The 17,991-nt window shown below is 42.9% G+C and overlaps 1 protein-coding gene across 1 annotated transcript in view; it reads right to left on the bottom strand.

The window, feature by feature from the left end:
* Positions 1-17,991, bottom strand: part of SYNE2 (spectrin repeat containing nuclear envelope protein 2) — a 171,233-nt gene that overhangs the window by 26,957 nt on the left and 126,285 nt on the right. Inside the window, exons 92-101 of the mRNA XM_079308247.1 lie at positions 17,222-17,347; positions 16,568-16,722; positions 16,080-16,224; positions 15,255-15,349; positions 13,765-13,999; positions 12,207-12,401; positions 11,392-11,517; positions 9,311-9,466; positions 4,721-4,879; positions 3,589-3,755 (exon numbers count right to left, since the gene is read on the bottom strand). Of these exons, the coding sequence (XP_079164373.1) occupies positions 3,589-3,755; positions 4,721-4,879; positions 9,311-9,466; positions 11,392-11,517; positions 12,207-12,401; positions 13,765-13,999; positions 15,255-15,349; positions 16,080-16,224; positions 16,568-16,722; positions 17,222-17,347 (1,559 nt within the window). The remainder of the gene's footprint in view (positions 1-3,588; positions 3,756-4,720; positions 4,880-9,310; positions 9,467-11,391; positions 11,518-12,206; positions 12,402-13,764; positions 14,000-15,254; positions 15,350-16,079; positions 16,225-16,567; positions 16,723-17,221; positions 17,348-17,991) is intronic.

Here is a 17,991-nt window from a genome sequence, read left to right on the forward strand (position 1 = left end):
TCCTTTGCCGGCATGCTAATGTCTTGATGGTTACTTTATCCCATGAAAATTAACATTTGAAACTCTTCCAAGTCTGCAGCTAGACGGTGGCTCGGTGCAACACACCAGGCAAAGCTTTTGTCACCACACAGGCTGAGCACAGGCAGATAATGAAAGTGTTAAGTCCTGCAAGTGCAGCCATATGGCAAATCTGAGCTTGTCACCACGAACTAAGAGAATCACTTCAAGGACTAAATGGGGAGCTCACCTAATTTGCCCATCTGTCCCAGGACGTTTATTGGTTTTAAAAGGTGAAATAAGCTATCAGGAGGAATTTTCTGCATTGATACATTGGCTTCCAGACTGGTTTGGTTTCATGTTGCACTGCAGAGAAGATAAAATCTTACACAGGTTGCAGGGACAGCCATGGGGACATCAGCAACTACAGGACTGAAGCTGGCAACACATCTCAATTAGATTCCTTTGTGCATACAGGTTATTTTTCACTCTTGAACCACAGGATCAAAAAGTGCCCATCTATGAGAAAGATTCAGTGCCCAAAAATGAATAATTGGCTTTGAACACATTTTCTCACATACATTTTCTCCTCCTACTCAGTGCCTGGCTCTGTAGTTCACCTCCTTCCCAAATCTTGGCCATGAAGACATACTGAAATTTGGTCCTTGCCCCTGGGATGGTGGGTAGGCTACTGGGAGCCAGGTACAAGTACAAATAAAGGCAGCAGCTCATTCTGTGTTCAACAGAAATTACTGAAATTGTAAGATTTGCAAAAAGAAAAATCTTCAAGTGGTCACAGATTTGGCACTTGAAACCTCAGAAAATTTTCACTTCAATTTTACTTGCCACAGCTACTCATCTGAAAAGACAGGAGCAAAGCCACCTCCTCATTTCATGTATGTGCTGTGAAAATAAGTTCCTACAAGTAACTTTTTTTTTTTTCAGGAGAAATAAAAGGTTTTCTCTGCATCACAGTCAAAATTTGTCACTTCTGTCCAGGAGCATTCCTCTACCCTCAAACCCTCCAAGCCCTCTGGCACTCCTCAGAGGCATCTCCTCCATTCCTCTTTTTTTCCCCAGGCACTGAAGCAGTGCCCAATGGAAAGGACTTTGCACAGGTCTGCAGACATGGCAGCACTTGTGCAGAGTTCCAGTCTCTTCTGCAGGGCTGCAGGGGATGCACAGCCCCTGTACCATTCCCTCCAGCCTGCACACACTGTGAGAGGATCTCTGGACTATGATGCCTTAATCCAGCAGGGACAACAAAATTCTGCCACCATCCCTTACATGTGTTCTTTCAACACAGCCTCAATACAATTTTTTTTTAACAGTTTCTGCAAAATCAGTCTGAGAAAGAAGACAATCTATCAGCACAGGGCATCACAACCCACACTCACAGGTCACCTTGCCTCCAGCCCAAGGCTCTTTGCTCCTCTCTGCTCCCCTTAAAGATGCCCAGTTTGGGAATGGGTGATGGGTTGAGCTGCTGCCTCCCCACCATCACCTAAGCTTGAGGGAGGCTACTCAAAAGCACAGGAGGAACCTCATCTTGAGTGTCCCAAAGCACACCTCTGAGTGAGGTGGATATTTCAGTCAACTGATGTCTAATTTAATTCTTTCAGACATCAAACCTCAGTGGCAAGCCAGCACCATAGCAGTAAACTCAAAGCAGAAAGTTGGAAGGTTACTGCAGGGCATAATAAACTCTTAGGAGTGTACTCAGTGTGTTGTGACTGTCTGGCCTGGTGGTTACTTATGACTGAGCAGCTGAGAGCCAAGCCCCAGCAAGGTGGATTAGGTGAGGGAGGAGAGGTGCTGCAGAACACTGCCATATGCTGAACCTCTCCTAGTATTAACTCAAAGGGGACCAGCAGAGCCCACAGGGCTGCCTGATTATCTCAGACAACCAAGGGAGCTGCTTAAAATCACATTTTGCCAGGTCCTTCCAGTTCATTCCCCTGGTCATGAGCACCAAGTTGATGGAAATCACAAGTAGAAGCTGTTGTATTACAGACATTTTGGAATTAAGAACACAGGAACAATCATAAAGCATCACACCAATTCCCCAGTAGCTGCAATATCCACTTAGATACCAAATGCTGGGAGCCTTGATTTGCTAGACAAATCCACAATAATGTACCTCAAAGCAGCACTGCACACTTGCCTGAAGGTAAATATTTAAGACATACCAGGTAGATAATTCCTTGTTACAAAGTACTGGAATATGGTTGCCAGATGTCTCTCTAAAAGCCCCTTGGCTCTTTAGCATGTTTTGCTGAAGAATACCAGAAATGTGCCATGCTTACCTCACTTTTAAAACAGTGAATTTTAACCTGCATTTAAAAATTGCTACAATTCAAAACCAACACACAGCAGAATAAAAACTGATTATAAAAGAGGTTTAAAAGTGACACATTACTGTCGAATGAGAACAGGAAAAGTGCTATTAATGAAGTAAAGCTTGCTTTCCTACATCAGATTAAAAACAGACACCTTGAGACAACCATTTCAAGTCTATCTGCAGTGTCAGATCCTAAGAAGTCAGCTTCTGCTTAATCATTCACAGCTCGTGTGTCACCATTAATTCAGATCTCATTCCTGATTAAGGCCCAGCACTCTTAGCACTACATTGTCACAGCACAACCACCTGCACTGTTTGTCCCAAATTTAACTGAGCAACAGAGCTGCTGAGAGCCCAGAGTGGGGGGTCACAGTCAGAACAAAACCTTGGGAGAGAAGCTGAGACCAATACTAATTTCGTGTTAGCCTTATTATTTCTGGATTACCAATAAACCCAGCAGGAGGTGAGACCAGCCCAGCATCCTCCTCCCAAGCTGTGGCAGAAACTCAGATAATAATGAAATGGGATCATCTCAGTAAGGCTAATACTGAAATGATCATGGTGTCCTTAACTCTGTCAAGTATAATAAAGATGCTTAATCCCTTAAGAAGAGGTTGTTGCCTTGTGCAGGTTTTTGTTTTAATTTTAACTGATAGTATTTTCCACTTCACCATTGCACAGAAAATCCTGAATTTAAAAGAAACAACTATGGTCTTTCAGAAATAATTATGGTCTTTCAGTTGTTTTTAGGAGTAAAGAAATATCACTGGTATTAAATAAAATTTCAAACACTTTTGAATATAAAAACCATTATCATATAATTCTGACTGTCTACAGAGACAGAATAGAATCTATTCCTAAATTCTGTGCATTCAGACAGAGTAAAAGAAAGGCTTGTGTTAAAATAGGAGACTCTCCTAAAAAGCCCAAATCAACTCCTACCATGCTACCTTAAAATCAGGTTGCAATTCAACACATGGAATGGAGAGATCACTTTGACTCTTCCTTTTACAAAGCTCCCATCATTAAAATTTTGTTTTATATGAGTTCTTACACCCTGCCTTCTACCACTGGATAAATTAAGACATTTGGTGTCATAATACAGCAATAAGCTACAAAAAAAGGCATTCCCTTCAGCTTGACTCAGTAATAAATTCCAACTTAACTGGAAAGTCATGTCACTGTGTTTCTGATAGCCAAGGACACAAGCCTCTGCTTCTCACATGAAACATTGAAAATCATTTTCTTACCTTGATCCAATGACATCAAAGAGGTGCTGCCAGCGGTCATTGATTTTGTTGAGTTTATCATCTATTTCTGCAACTCTGCTCTTGTTGCTAGCCTTGATTAGCTGATCACCCATTTGTTTCAAGTGAAGCTTATTTTCACTGAACAGGTTTATTTCTTCCATGCAGTCCTGATAAATATACACAAACATTGCATTAATTACAGGGCAAAACAAAACAATGATACCTAAACAAAAATATGTCTTTCTTTTCCCACGTGTGTGATGTGAAGTCAGGTTTGGCTGAGGTTTCTACATTAGTATGCAGAATTCTCACTGAAAACAAAAAGAAACCTCAATGAAGAAGCCTTCTCACAATCTATGAAAAAGTAAGCAGTTTAAAGACTTGCAAGTGCCAGGAGTTAGTATTCCTAAAAATGGCAATTGAATGTTCTAATTTTATCTATTGTTTTCCTGATGTAACAACATTTTTCAGTGAAGCTACCTCAAAAGAACCCAAATTCACATCTGGAATGGCCTTATTTTGCTGGCATTCTTACCCAGAGGAAATCTGGGGTTAGATACTGAGATATTTAGCCATGGGGAAGAACAGCAGAGCAATAATGGTCTTCTTAATGGTCTTAATAATAATGGTCTTATTAGCAAGCTAATACAGAAGTTATTAGCAAGTACCCACTACCATGGGGGAAGGGGCAGAATAAAGTTTTATTTTTGCCTGTGATAACTTCTTGTTTGCCTGGCATAGGAACTACCCCATCCTTCAACCTTTTCTTTGCCCTCTGCCTACCAGTTGTGTGGATGATGGAGGTGGTGACAGCAGTGAGCTGCTGCTCCCAGGACACCACTCTGAGCAGTGCTGGGTGTACATGTGTGCCCCAAAACCCCCACAACCCAGACCCTACCACCACAGCCCACACTCCATGACTAAATGCAGTCTGGTGGCATTTCTGTTCTGCTTTAAGATCCAAGTCTGAACATCAAGAAGAACTAATGATAGAAAAGCTCACCTCACAAAAGCCTGTGTGTGTTAGTTTTACATGACGTATCACTTCCAAGAAGCAAGCAATACATGAGGAATTGTGCCTCTATAATGAGTTATCTGACTGCAACAGAAGAAAAGTGGCATTACTACTCACCTTCTGCAATTTGTCTATCATGTCTTCAATGCTAACATCTGCAGTCTGCAACACTTTGCTTTCCATCTGTACCAGCCAGGAGCACAGCTCCTTATTCTTCTCGTTGAACACGATCCAGGCATTGAGCCTATCCTCAATCTCCTGCTTCCGCAGGGACACCTATGGAAAAGCACACACAATTAAATATATCAACAGCTCCTTCAGGAAGGAAACCAGCAATTATGGGCCTTCTAACTTCTAGTCTGCATCTGATATTCTGCTTTGCAGGAGTAGTTATCCAGTATTCTAGTATCCTTTCCAAAGCCAGCAAGCAGATTGTTATTACATCTTATTTTGGATAGCAGGGCAAAAAGTTGACTAGCAAATACCAGATTCTCTCCCTCAGAAGAATGAAACTGAGTGACAGCTTTATAAATAATGAGCTTATATAATAATTTAAATGTTACTCAGTGAAAACCTGAAAATGTCAAACACAGAAGGAATATAAAATACATAATTACTACATACTGTTTAGTAGGGTCCTATATATAAAACACAAGAGAAATAACACCTAGGTAAGTTCTTCTTTTTCTGCCACTCTAAAGGAAACTTTGCAACTACTGACTGCAATTATTTTATCTTTATAAAGCCTCCCTTTTTTCTTTCCATTGCAGCTGGAGAACTGCCAAAAAATCAGCATCAAGAATCTATTGAATCATTGAAAACTATGGATTTTTTTCCCCACTGTCAGAAATACATTTTCCAGGATGGATAAACAAATTGTCTAGACAGAGTAATTAAGGTCTGATAGTGCCTGAAAAAGCAGAGTTATTATCACTGCTCCAGTATCTCAGAAATAAGCAGGGTCACACTTCTAACTAGCTAACAGCACCTGTCTCTAGCCTAGGGGTCTTAAATATGTATTTATTTATTTACCTTGATGGATTCTTGTACTAAGATACATGAGACAAAGGAAATGAAAAATGGTTTAAGCTCTACTGAAGCAAGAGAAACAAGTAACCCCTCATCCTCACCAATAAATTTTGTCTAAAGACTGTATAACATTTTGCTAGTCTTAGCTGTAAATGGTCACTCTAAATATCTCCCCATGGCAGGAAACACTCCCTCTTCACATCTCACATGCACTTTATACAGCATATGACTCCTCAAAATTCTATCATTGATTCTTCTAGACTAATCTCTAACACTATTTTTTACCCCAGAGTGAAGCTGGAACATGTAGTGTGGAAGCAAGACCAGCTCCATGGATCAGAACAGAAGGCACTAAGCCATCTCCCACCCTTAAATTCTGTCCCTTAAATTCTGGCTTGCTTCCAAGTAGGGGATGGAGAGGTGAAAGGGATTTCTGAATCCTTCATGACAATCTGAGCAAAGAGTGAGGATGAAAGCACTGTCTTGGGACACAAGGAAACAGTCTCTCAAGTTCTCCATAGGAATAAACCTGAAGATGCCATGATCTCAGGAAGTTTCTAAGAGTGTCTCTGCTCTGGAATGCTGCCATGTACCCTCAGCCTCAAAGGTTTGGAGGGTGAACCCTTCATCCTTCCTTACCACGTGCAGCATCTCCCATGTATGGAGATGGGTTTACTTGGTCAGTGGAAGAACAGACTATGCTTGTTAGCAAAACAAGCTCTAAATGCTGATGTGGTCCTGACTCTGTTTGCCTGCTCAGAGCAGGGCAAGGCAGGATTTTAAGAGCAAGAAGAACCTTTCAGCTGGCTAAACTACACAGGCTGAGAGTAAAAAACAGGAATAACCCAAAAAATCCTGGACAAACTTCTAGGATCATGAACCCTTCAAGCCATTGCTTCTAGCACTTTCTCCTCTGCCCAGCTGCCCTGGTGCCACCCCCATTTTGCACCCACTGTGTGAGCATTGTGTGCATTCCAGAGGGAGGCTAGAATAACATCCCAACAGAATGCTGGCTGGGATGAATGTTAAATCTGTGACCTACATGCACCTTGCAAGGGCAGCTCTGTAAATGCTAATCCCTTGGGAGCATCTGCTCCCTCTGCCTGCCTGCCCCTGCCCAGTTGAGCACAGGCATCTGGCTGCCCCAGGGCTGTGACAGCTGCAGCTCTTTCACCTCCCTGCATTTATTCTGCAGACCTCCCTGCACACAATGCATCCTGACTCTAATTTGTTATCCAAAACAAAGCAGTCATGCCAACAGCAGAGCTAATGAACTCTGCTCTCCTATCCTGGTGTCCAGCACTGAGCATCACTGTGAGCTCTCCTGAGGCTCATTAGGGCTGTGCAAACATTCAGAATATCTCCCTTCACTACAGCACTCTGATTCCTCCCACTACAGATTTTGTGTGCCTAACACAGCTACATTACTGTCACCTCTTTCCTCCCTGCAAGACAGACTGAACTCAACGTTGTTCCCTCAGGAAATTAAAATGGAAATTTTGAATAAAATCTGAATTTAAATTACTACAGGAAATTACTACTTGGATAGACTGTAATGGAGCATATTGTCAAAAATTTTAATTTTCAGGGCTATTCAACACAGTGGGGACAGCAGGCTTCAGTAGCTCACAAAAAAAAAAAAAAAAGAGAAAAACAACAAAGTTCTCTCATTTATAGGCTTAACTACAGATTTCCATTAGGAAAATGGTTCAGACATTTTGATTTAAAAAATAATGGCTTGTATTTCTCAGGAAGGGAGAGGATGTCTCTGGAATTATTTTCAGAGTTCAGAAAAAATAACAGAGAAAACACTGGTTGTAGCAGAGCTGTCCAGTTTAAGGAAAAGAAATTAAATTCTTTCTCATTGCGATGCAAAAAAAAAAAAAAATAGAAAAATTAACCATTTCAATTAAACCAAATAACTATTTCATCACAACACAGTTTGTGAAATAAGCACAGCTGTTCATTACTCTGGCAACAATCCCAACAAGATTGCTTTACCTTTGCCTGTGTAAAGGTTAGAAACAAAATATTAACTGGTTTCAATACTTCTTTACAAATTCTAAAATAAAAGCCATTTACTTGTCAGTAAAAGATGCAAGAGTTTGGCTTGCTGGTGTGTAGAGCTGGGGGGGCTCATAAGTAACTTAAGACCCCGAAGTATTTTACCTCGTCCAATCCTGTTAACAGGGCAAAGTAAACACACATTCAAACTGCATAATAACCTAATGAATCAAGTCCATGTGACTTTGCTGTAAATGTCTTTTTTTTAAGCAACGCTAAATTCAGTGTAATATAGCAACAAGCCACAAAGAATGCAAATGTTTCACAGCATTTTGCTGCCACCAGAAACGACAAGTCTGTTTTCAGTGTGTGCAAACCCAAGGAATTAGTATTTAAACACATTTAAGTTTCCTTTCTGCTGACACTTTGTTTCAACTTCCCTCTTCCTTTCCCTGCTCCATGCCCTCAGGCAATTCCTGTGCTCATCCCTCCCTCCTTTCGGCAGCCTGGAACAAAGGCACCGATTGCAGTGAACAGCTGCATCTGGGCTCTCTGCACTTCCACACTCACTCCTTACAAAGGGTTTGCAACAAATCCCCCGGCAGGACACAAAGGGTGAACTCCATCCCGGGACAGCAGCGGCTGATCGGCACCCAGAGCTGCCCGAGGAGACAAGGGACACACAGAGAGCCCTGGGGGACACACACACACAGACCTGGGACACACACACACAGCCCTGGGGGACACACACACAGACCTGGGACACACACACACACACAGACCTGGGGGACACACAGAGCCCTGGGGGACACACACACAGACCTGGGGGACACACACACACAGAGACCTGGGACACACACACACAGCCCTGGGGGACACACAGAGCCCTTGGGGGACACACACACACAGACCTGGAACACACACACACACACAGAAGACCTGGGGGACACACACACAGAGACCTGGGACACACACACACAGCCCTGGGGGACACACAGAGCCCTTGGGGGACACACACAGCCCCTGGAGGACACACACACACACACAGCCCTGGGACACACAAACACACACAGAGCCCTGGGACACACAAACACACACACAGCCCCTGGGGGACACACAAACACACACACAGCCCTGGGACACACAAACACACACACAGCCCTGGGGAACACACACACACACACAGCCCTGGGACACACAAACACACACAGAGCCCTGGGACACACAAACACACACACAGCCCCTGGGGGACACACAAACACACACACAGCCCTGGGACACACAAACACACACACAGCCCTGGGGAACACACACACACAGCCCCTGGGGGACACACACAGCCTCTGGGGGACACACACACAGCCCCTGGGGGACACACACACAGCCCTGGGACACACACACACACACACACACACACACAGCCCCTGGGGGACACACACACACACACAGCCCTGGGACACACAAACACACACACAGCCCTGGGACACACAAACACACACACAGCCCTGGGGGACACACACACAGAGCCCTGGGAAACACACACACACACACAGCCCTGGGACACACACACACATACAGCCCCGGGGGACCACAGCCATGTACCCCACTCCCCCTTCCCTGCCAGGCCCCACCGCTGCCATCCCACTACAAACACCCCCAGGAGGTTCAGCTCACCCGTAAGCAGAGCTCTTCCCACTGCCTGTGCAAATGCTCCACTTGCTCCTTGAGCACCATCATGTCCTCGGTGAGGATGAGGTGCGCCAGCTCCACCTTCATGGCCTGCAGCTCCTTCATGTCGTGGGCCCAGTCTGCCAGCGACTGCTCCAGCTCCTGCATGGAAATGCACCCGCACAACCCTTGGCACTAAGCTCCTTGGCTTTCCAAACCTGCTCACTAATCCCTGCCTGGCCTGTGGGGGAGGAGAGCAGGGAACGTGCGGCCGCCTGTGCCGCGCTCTGCAGCGGGGAGAGAGATCCAGCATCCCTGGGAGATCCCTGGAACCCACTGGAACACACTGGAACCCACTGGAGCCCACGGCAGGGCCCCAGCTGACCCCAGTGGAACCACTGCTGCACCCCAAAGTGCAGGAGCACAGCCTGGCCCCGGCAGCTCCCTGTGCCCCAGGGCAGCCTTTGGGCTCTCACACCCAGGCTGGCACATGCCTGCTCCTTCAGAGCTTCCTTTATTCCTGTAATTGTTTTGGATGAGTTGCTTTCCACCTGCATTTGCTCCTGTTTAAGGTTATTTTTATGAACATACAAAAAAATTAAATCAGTTGCCTTCTCTAATGAATGATTTCATAGGTACTTCCTCAGATTTGTGAGGAATGTGGAGCTTTTAAATTGCTTGTTCACAGAAAACAGGCTCTCTTTTCTGCTTTGCTCCCCCAACTCCCCTTTCCCTTTATTATAAGTTACACTTTTTCCTTAACACTGTTAAAATTGTCACCTAAAAGGCAGAGGTACCACTTTGTGCAGATGGGGAAAGAATATGACACTCTACACACAAGGTCCTAGATCCCATTTTGCAGAAAAGCTGCTGGGAAGGGTCACTGGCTCACCTAACCAAAAAAAAAAAAAAACCTCAGAGAGAATCCAGTTTGTCTCATTTTAAAGGGGAAAAAAATTGTGGTGTCTGTGTCAGGAGTGTGCTGGGACTAAACCCTATGTGGATTTTCACAGGTCTTGAACCCAGCTTCAGCACTAGAGGAAAACACCAAACAATCCTGACTACTCTAAAATTTACTTGAGATCACAGTACTCCCACAGATGTGCACACATGCATTTATGTCTCCTAACAAGGGGCAAATCCAGAGCAATTACAGAGCTAACTATGGAATTTCATAGGACTTTGCTAGCCTCATGTAAGGTCAGGCTGAAAGAACAATAGTTTCATTCCATATAGAACTGAAAAGCAGGAGGAGCATGCCATGTCATTTTAGTCCTTTACTGAACTATGACACCCACTAGCAGCATTTGCACTGGCACTGTCTGACCCTGATGCCTCTGCAGCTGAATTTCTCTTGCTGGGTTAAGAGGCAGAAGCTGTGTGCTTCCATCTCACAGATAATTCAGGGCTACAGCAAGGCTGCTGCTGTGGGAAAGGCAGTTAGCACTCACAAAGAAGATTTCAGACAGCTGATAATGAGTTCAAAGCCTTGGCTCATTAATAAGCTTATTTGTTCCCACTACATAGGTCAACAATTCACTTCATAAAAGGATGATGAAAGACTGACCACTCCAGACAAAATGTCTCCTTTCCCTTGGAAATGCTTTTTTTGCCATTTAATTTTCATGGTGCACTCTGGGCTGCAAGGAATTTTGCCACTCCCTTACTCTTAATTTTCCTTCTCTTTAATTATTCCCAGATCCTGCAGGTATGTGTGGTGCTTTGCAGAATTACAAGGTCTCTTGCCTGAGGAGCTCCATGTGCAAAATGGATTGGGAAACAAAAAGGCAGATTCAGTCATGGGGATAGTAGCCAAATGAGCTGAGAGAAGGGAGCTTTTTCCCTTCTGTTTGCGAAACTACTTATTTTATAAATGTAGACTGTAAAGGGAGCAGAAGCAGGAAAAAAAAATCCAAACACTACTACTAGTCATAATCCTCTTGGTCAGCTGGACTTTGGAGATGGGCAACAATCAGGATGGTGTAAAGGAGAGAAATTCACTGCCACTGAAGAGCAGGTATGAGGGAAAACTGATTTTACAGGGATGAGGTGTTGCGCAAAGACTACATCAATTTAAATGCTCATACCTTAATATGTTCCTTGGCTTTGTGGAGCTCTTCATGTTCAACAGGGAGTGGATCTTTTACTTTCTCATTTAGCTCTCGCAATCTGTTTTTCAGTTCTTTGGTTTGCTTTTCAAAGCGGTCACAAGTCTGCGCAGGGAGACCCAAGGATGCATAAAAGGTGAGGATACTTTATCATGACTTATGAACTACATGGATATGTTACAAAATAGCATCTTCAACCCCCTGAAATAATCTATGCTGTGCTCTGGCTTTTTGAATTTTCTTTTTTTGATACATAGTGCACCCCACAAGGATTTGGTGCTTGGATTTGCACAATTCCAAGCCTCTCCTATTTAAGACTTGTGCTAAAGATAATTTCTGCTCATTTTGTTTTGTTCAACCCAAGAGACTTCAAGCATGGTTTTTGGACTGTATCAGTGACAGTATTCAATTTTAAAACATACCTAATGTGCTACTTAGCCAGGAAAGCAAATTCTTTGCCCTAAGGAAAAAAATATGAACAGCCCTTCTATTTAGACATTCAACAGCATGAGGAGGAACAAGTCATGTTAACTCTAAAGTAAATTTTAGCTTCACAGCCCAAAGCAAGCATGAGCACAATCAGAGCAGGAACATCCATTGCTCCAACAAATGGATTCCAACTCAATTTCCTTTGGAGAATCAGGGGAGCACAGCTTTAGCTTCCCCCAAGCCCTGATGACACATGGCAGGCACTTCCCTCGGTGAGTGCCCTGCAGCGAGCAGCAGCTCAGCCCTGGAGATGTGACAGGGCAACTCTGGAGACCAGAGCAGCAGGTGGGGAGAGCATCATCTACCTGCAGGGTGCCACTGAACTGCATCTTCTTCTTCTCCAGCAGGGCCTGGGTTTGCCCCCAGCACTGCTGCAGCTGGCTGAGCTCCTCCTGGAGAGCAGAGCTGGTGTCGGGATCGCAGACAGTGCGCAGCTTCTCCCCAACATCGATCACCAAGGTGTACATGGCTTGCCACCTCTGCAGGATCACTGCCTTACTCTTGAAAAGATAAAAAACCCCAACTTTTAAAGCTGTTCTTAGAAAGTTATGTAAGTGTTTCCCCAATATTTCACTTGGGAAGATGATTCACAAGGTACAACTTTGTTCATAGTCATGAAAGAATAATCAATAGTTCTCCTATCTGCGTCTTTAATTTGAGAAAAATCATGTTTTCTCTGATATTTTGATTTATAAATCTCTACAACAGCTTTCCCCAGACTGAATCCATAGGATGAAAGTGAAGCAGTCAAAAAAATATGGCAATTCAGTTGTATGAGTTATTCAGAACAAAAACCACAATTTAAGTTCTGCAAACAGCTCTAACTTGAACATTTTAGGAATATTTTTTCAGAGATAACAGCTCTGTTAATCATGATGTACTCCAAGTGAAGTAAGCCATCAATAGCAATTTGCCCACAACAAATTGATCTTTAACACAAGGAGATATAATCAGAATTTCTTTCTGTAGAAGAGCAGCAGGAGGAAAAGGGCAATTTGGAGTAGGAGGGAGAAGACTCTGGCTTTTCTCACTAAGAAAAAAGCATGAGCACTAAGTTGTAAAATCTACTGAAAAACACCTTTACACAGCAGGTAGAAATAAGGATGAAATAAATAGGGCAAGCACCAAATGGAATTCTGGTAATGTGTTAATCCATCAACACTAGGTGTGTGGGCACACAATAAAAATCTTGGACTGTGCAAATAGCATTCAATAGTATGATTTAAAAAGGTTTCAGATTGCCTTATGCAACCATCAAGTTCACTGCTTGTTTCTACCTTCCTCTAAAACAAAGAAATGCATAGTTAAATGGAAAAACCAAAATATCCAAAATGAACAAAGCAAAATATTTTTTCCACTGCATGTAAAATGCAGAATTCACTGTTCTGAAGAACTGCTCACCAGGTTTGTGTATCTTGGAGTGAACAGACTCCCTTGGAAGTGCTTTTTCCTTTGTTTCTGGCATCTCCTGCCCATCCCTGCACACACAGGACCTATATGACCTGTCCTGCCACATAAGTACCTTCCTTCAGACGAAATAAAAGGCCTGAATTCAGCAGTCATGTCAGTAAGATGCACACAGACCTAGAGGTTACCTGCTGACTAACATGTCTGCTTCATCTTCTGGCACCCTGAATTTCCATTTTCATATCCATAAGATTTTTAAAGCATGCAAAGAATCAAATGGCCTTCTGCAACATCACTGCTTTCTTATCTGTGCCCAGCTTAAAGGAGAAAGTGTCATCCATCATTTCTTCCCCAAGTGTGTGATTTTAAAGCATTTTACCCCACTGGACCAGAAGTTGTTTCAGTCTGAGGGAAGAAGCCCACATATTTTAGATTTATGAGAAATAAATACAGTACCTTGAAATCATGAATTACATTTCTAAGCTGGTAAAGGCTGTAGCAGTCCTGGCTCTTCACAGCTGCAAGGAAGCTGTTTGTGTCATCAAGGAATCTGCTGAGGCTCTGCAGGGAACTCCTGAAGAGCTGCCACTGGCTCACGAGCCCATCGATGTCCTTCTTCCTCTGCTGAACCATCCGGATAACATTCTGCCACTGCTCTTTCAGCAATGTCAGCTTGGAAATGAACTCTGTCCTAAAAATTACAAGGGCTGAGTGTTAATTTATTTTGATCTCAAGGCTGCACATTACAGTAATTGTGATGGATCTCCATTTGCAAGGTTGTTTAGCAATTATTATACCCAACTATGCAAGAAAGCTCTTTGCAGTGCTAAGCTCAGCCCTGCTGTCTGTATTCCTGCAATGCAAACAACCTTTCATATGATACAAAAAAGGATAAGGCAAGTCAACCTTGCTACTGTGGTACAGCAACATACATAGTAGAGCAATCAGACACAATATGCACTAAACACTTCTCTGAAGAACAAAAAGGTCAATCCAAGTGAGATAAGGTCGCTGCAAAATTGATCTGCACAATGGAAAATTGTGTAGTTATTGAACCCACACAAGCAGCTATTTTGTCCCCTTCTTCAGCATGGTCAGATGATCCAGCAGATCTGGCTGGCTGATTAAGGCAGCCCCATTTATCAATTCTGCCTCTCTGCAGGAGGCCATCATCCCTGATTCCCTCTGATACAAACCCCTGCTTTGTGCAGGTAGTTCCAGACACAAAAATCCAGCAGCTCAGCTTAGCTTAGCCCTGCCTTCCCTGGCAGTTTGAAACCAAGCTATGGATTTCATACTGGTATGACAGAGGGAAGCACACACACTGTCCTGCCAAGTGTCTGGAAGCAGCAAGACCTGGCAGGGAGGGAAATGTGCTCACCCCAAACACCTGAGGCAGCTGAACCTCTGCTCACAAACATTACCTGCTGTTTCTCACGCTACATGGATTAAGAGAAAGGTGTAAGATCATACTGATAAAAAACAGGTTTAGGTACCATATGTTTGGGGTTTCATGGGCAGTGACTCAATGCCCTGCCATGTGTGCCAGGAGCAATGTGGACAGTCCCCACCTCTGCACCTTGAGAAGCAGAGAGGTTCAGGAAGAGGGAGAGGATCCTTCATATGCAGCATCCTCATTATGCTCCGTGGGCAGGCAGCTTCTCAACCACAGGTACACAACAAAAGACTTCTGTTCAGAAGCAATTATTTTTGTTTTCAGCCCAGCCTGTTACTATCCCAAATGCAGTCTGGCCAGGACACCTGTGTTTCCTTCTCACTGCACCTCCTCATGCTTTTGTGATTATGACAGGTGATCATTCAAGGAGTGAACCCAGCTAAGAATCTGGGTTTATGTCCTCAAAAGAGCAAAGATTCAACACCAATTCCAAGCAAGACAGCACATCACTAAATGACCAAGATCTTAAGAAGAAAACCAAATAAAGTACCTTTTCTCTGCTTCTCCGGATTCCAAGGAGAATAGAACTTTTTCTATGATAGAATTAAATGTCTGCTGATTTATGGAAATCTCAGTCTGCAGCATCTGAAAATACCAAGAGAACAAGTTTTAACTATTCCGTGAACAACCTTTGCTGTGAAAGCTGCTTCTGCTCCTCTAGAGTGACAGCATTTATTTCATTGCAAATGATGAAAACTCTATTATTTTCAATTGCTAGTGTCAAATACATTCCAGAAGTCCACAACTTTTGGATACCAGGAGGAACCTGCATATATGTGATAGCAGATCCCACCATGAGCTGGATGATACGGATCTGAAACCTGAAGTTTTTTTGACTGTTTCTCTGTAACAAATAGAAACTGTTTGGGAAAATGCTAGTGAAAACAGATTTCCACCAAAATCTAACAATTGGTCAAAACACAAATATGCTGTGAAAATATAATTTTAAATGCATTTTTTCCAGAAACTGTTAAGATTGCTGCCAGGTCTCCAGCAAATTATCCAGCTAGTTGCCACAGGCTCCAGTGTTTTGGGACAGGCAGACAAGTACACCTCAGAGCTGGAGAAATTTAGGACTTCCATGACACAGCACTTGAAGATCCACTCCTAAAGGGCTGATCCTTGCAAAAAGAGATCTGTCCCTTTGGAAAAGGATTTTCATGTTTCAGAGTTTTTACCTTAACAGGCATTTCAAGAGTGAAATGCTCTGTAGAATCTTGCCCAGATCTAATTTCAAAAGGCACAGCATTTTCTAGTGATTTCCCCCTGCATTCATCATCCAAGATGCTGCTTCCATTTTTAGAGTTAGCTTTACCTCATATACTCTCTGTTGCTCTTGCAGTTCTTCAAACTGTCCTGGAATATCTGTTTTTAAGGCTTCTTTCATTTTTTCTAGGAATCTCATCCACTTTTCACATTTCTGAAAGAACTTCTCATCATTTTGGGTTCCATCAAGCATACTGTAAAACAAAATGAATAACCAAAAACTTCTGATGGTGGATGTTTTTCTGACTATGTTTACAGGTGCTCTAATGTGGTGGTTAATAAAATCAACAGAGTGGAGGTTTCACTTAGCACTTGGCTTCCTTCTCCCTCTATGAACATCCAGGTTTTTGCTTCAAGAGACTTAGAATACAAATAGCCATTGAAAAATCAAGTAAACTGAAAGGGCAGAATTCCACCTGGCAAGTCCCAGAGAAAGCTGAGAACAGGTTGCAAGATGTCCCATGCTTTAACTTGGGTTTCATTTTGATCACAGAAAAGGGAATTGTTACTAGTGATTTTTTTGTTTGCATTTCAAACCTGCAACATTCCAGGGCAGCTGCTGTTTTCTGACTCCACTGCCGAGTCAGGCTCTGCATTTTCTTCATGGTGAAGTCACTGAGTGGCAGCTTTATGCTTGATTCATTCAAACTCTCTATGCTTGGAGAGAGTGCAGCAAGCTCCAGTGTCTGATTCTGGAAGCAAAGAAAAAGTAAATTATTGCAGAAAAGTACTGCCTTTCTATCATGTCAAGGAAGTATAGCAGCTTATTCTCCACAACTTGAAAACACCCAACATTTTTGTGTTAGCTTCAAAAAATACAGAAAAAAAAAGGGTAGTAACTCTTTTACATAGTGCTCACTTTTCCAGCACTACTAAACAGACACTCAAGACTTGGAACCTCCACTTTTACTTTATGCCCTACATTGAGGGAAATGGCAGTTCCAGAGCAAAGCTGAGGAAAAAGATCTCACATCAATCCAAATCTGGGTGATTTTTCTCCCTCCCATGCAGGCATTTGGTCTAAAATGCAGATCTAGAGTTTCTAAACTTTAATCATTGCTTTTTGTGTTTTGGCTGAATTATAGTTAACTCTGATAGAAGTGCTGCAACTGTGACATTGAGGACACAAAAAGCATCTTGAAGGGGCAAGAGCTGAGTAGTATCATTTTGTATTTGGGAATGCAAACATACCAGGAGCAATTCTGAGTTGTCTCCTTCCTCTAGACAGAGGCTATCAAAGGTGTCTGTGCAATTCTTGACACGACCCTCCAGCGTTTCCAGGCAGTTGTTGAAATCCTCCAGTTGTAAAAGATTGAACTGGGGTGAATATTGAAAATTTACATTAGTGACTATTTATTTCACTTATTCAGCATCCAAAAAGGAACAATAAGCAATATTATCAAGAAACAGAGAGCTATAAAACCTAAATTCTAATGTATTTATAACTCTCTATTGAACGTTTTTCCATTTTCAACTGGACAAGGGGAAAATTTAACCCAAAGCAGAGAGCAAGAAAAAAATCTCAAAATTCTGAGACAGCTGTAACTATGTGAAAGGAATAGAGGTTTCTGTGATACCTTTCATACCTTTGTGCTATTTAACTCACTGTGAAACTGGAAAGTGAAAAGTCAGCTTATCAGAGCAGGGAAACTTGTGAAAATGAGCTTCCTTTGAGGTACACACACAGCCTGCTCTCATGCACAACCAAAACTGTGCAGCTTACAGGAGCCTTGTGCAGAAATCAGTAGGGCTGGAATTCAACTTTCCTTTAGCAGAACATCACTGGGAAAGCTTTTATTTTATTTCCAAAATTAAACTCCACAATTCTGAGAGCACTTACACAACAACAGTTTTATAAAGGATGAATGGCAAAAACTGGTGTGTGGAGAGAGATTGCTGTGGCAATACTACAGGGTCACACCAGAGAAAACACTAGAGACCACCCAGAAATGTATTTTTCA

This window comes from Erithacus rubecula, assembly GCF_903797595.1.
Source record: "Erithacus rubecula genome assembly, chromosome: 6".
Taxonomy (NCBI): Eukaryota; Metazoa; Chordata; class Aves; order Passeriformes; family Muscicapidae; genus Erithacus; species Erithacus rubecula.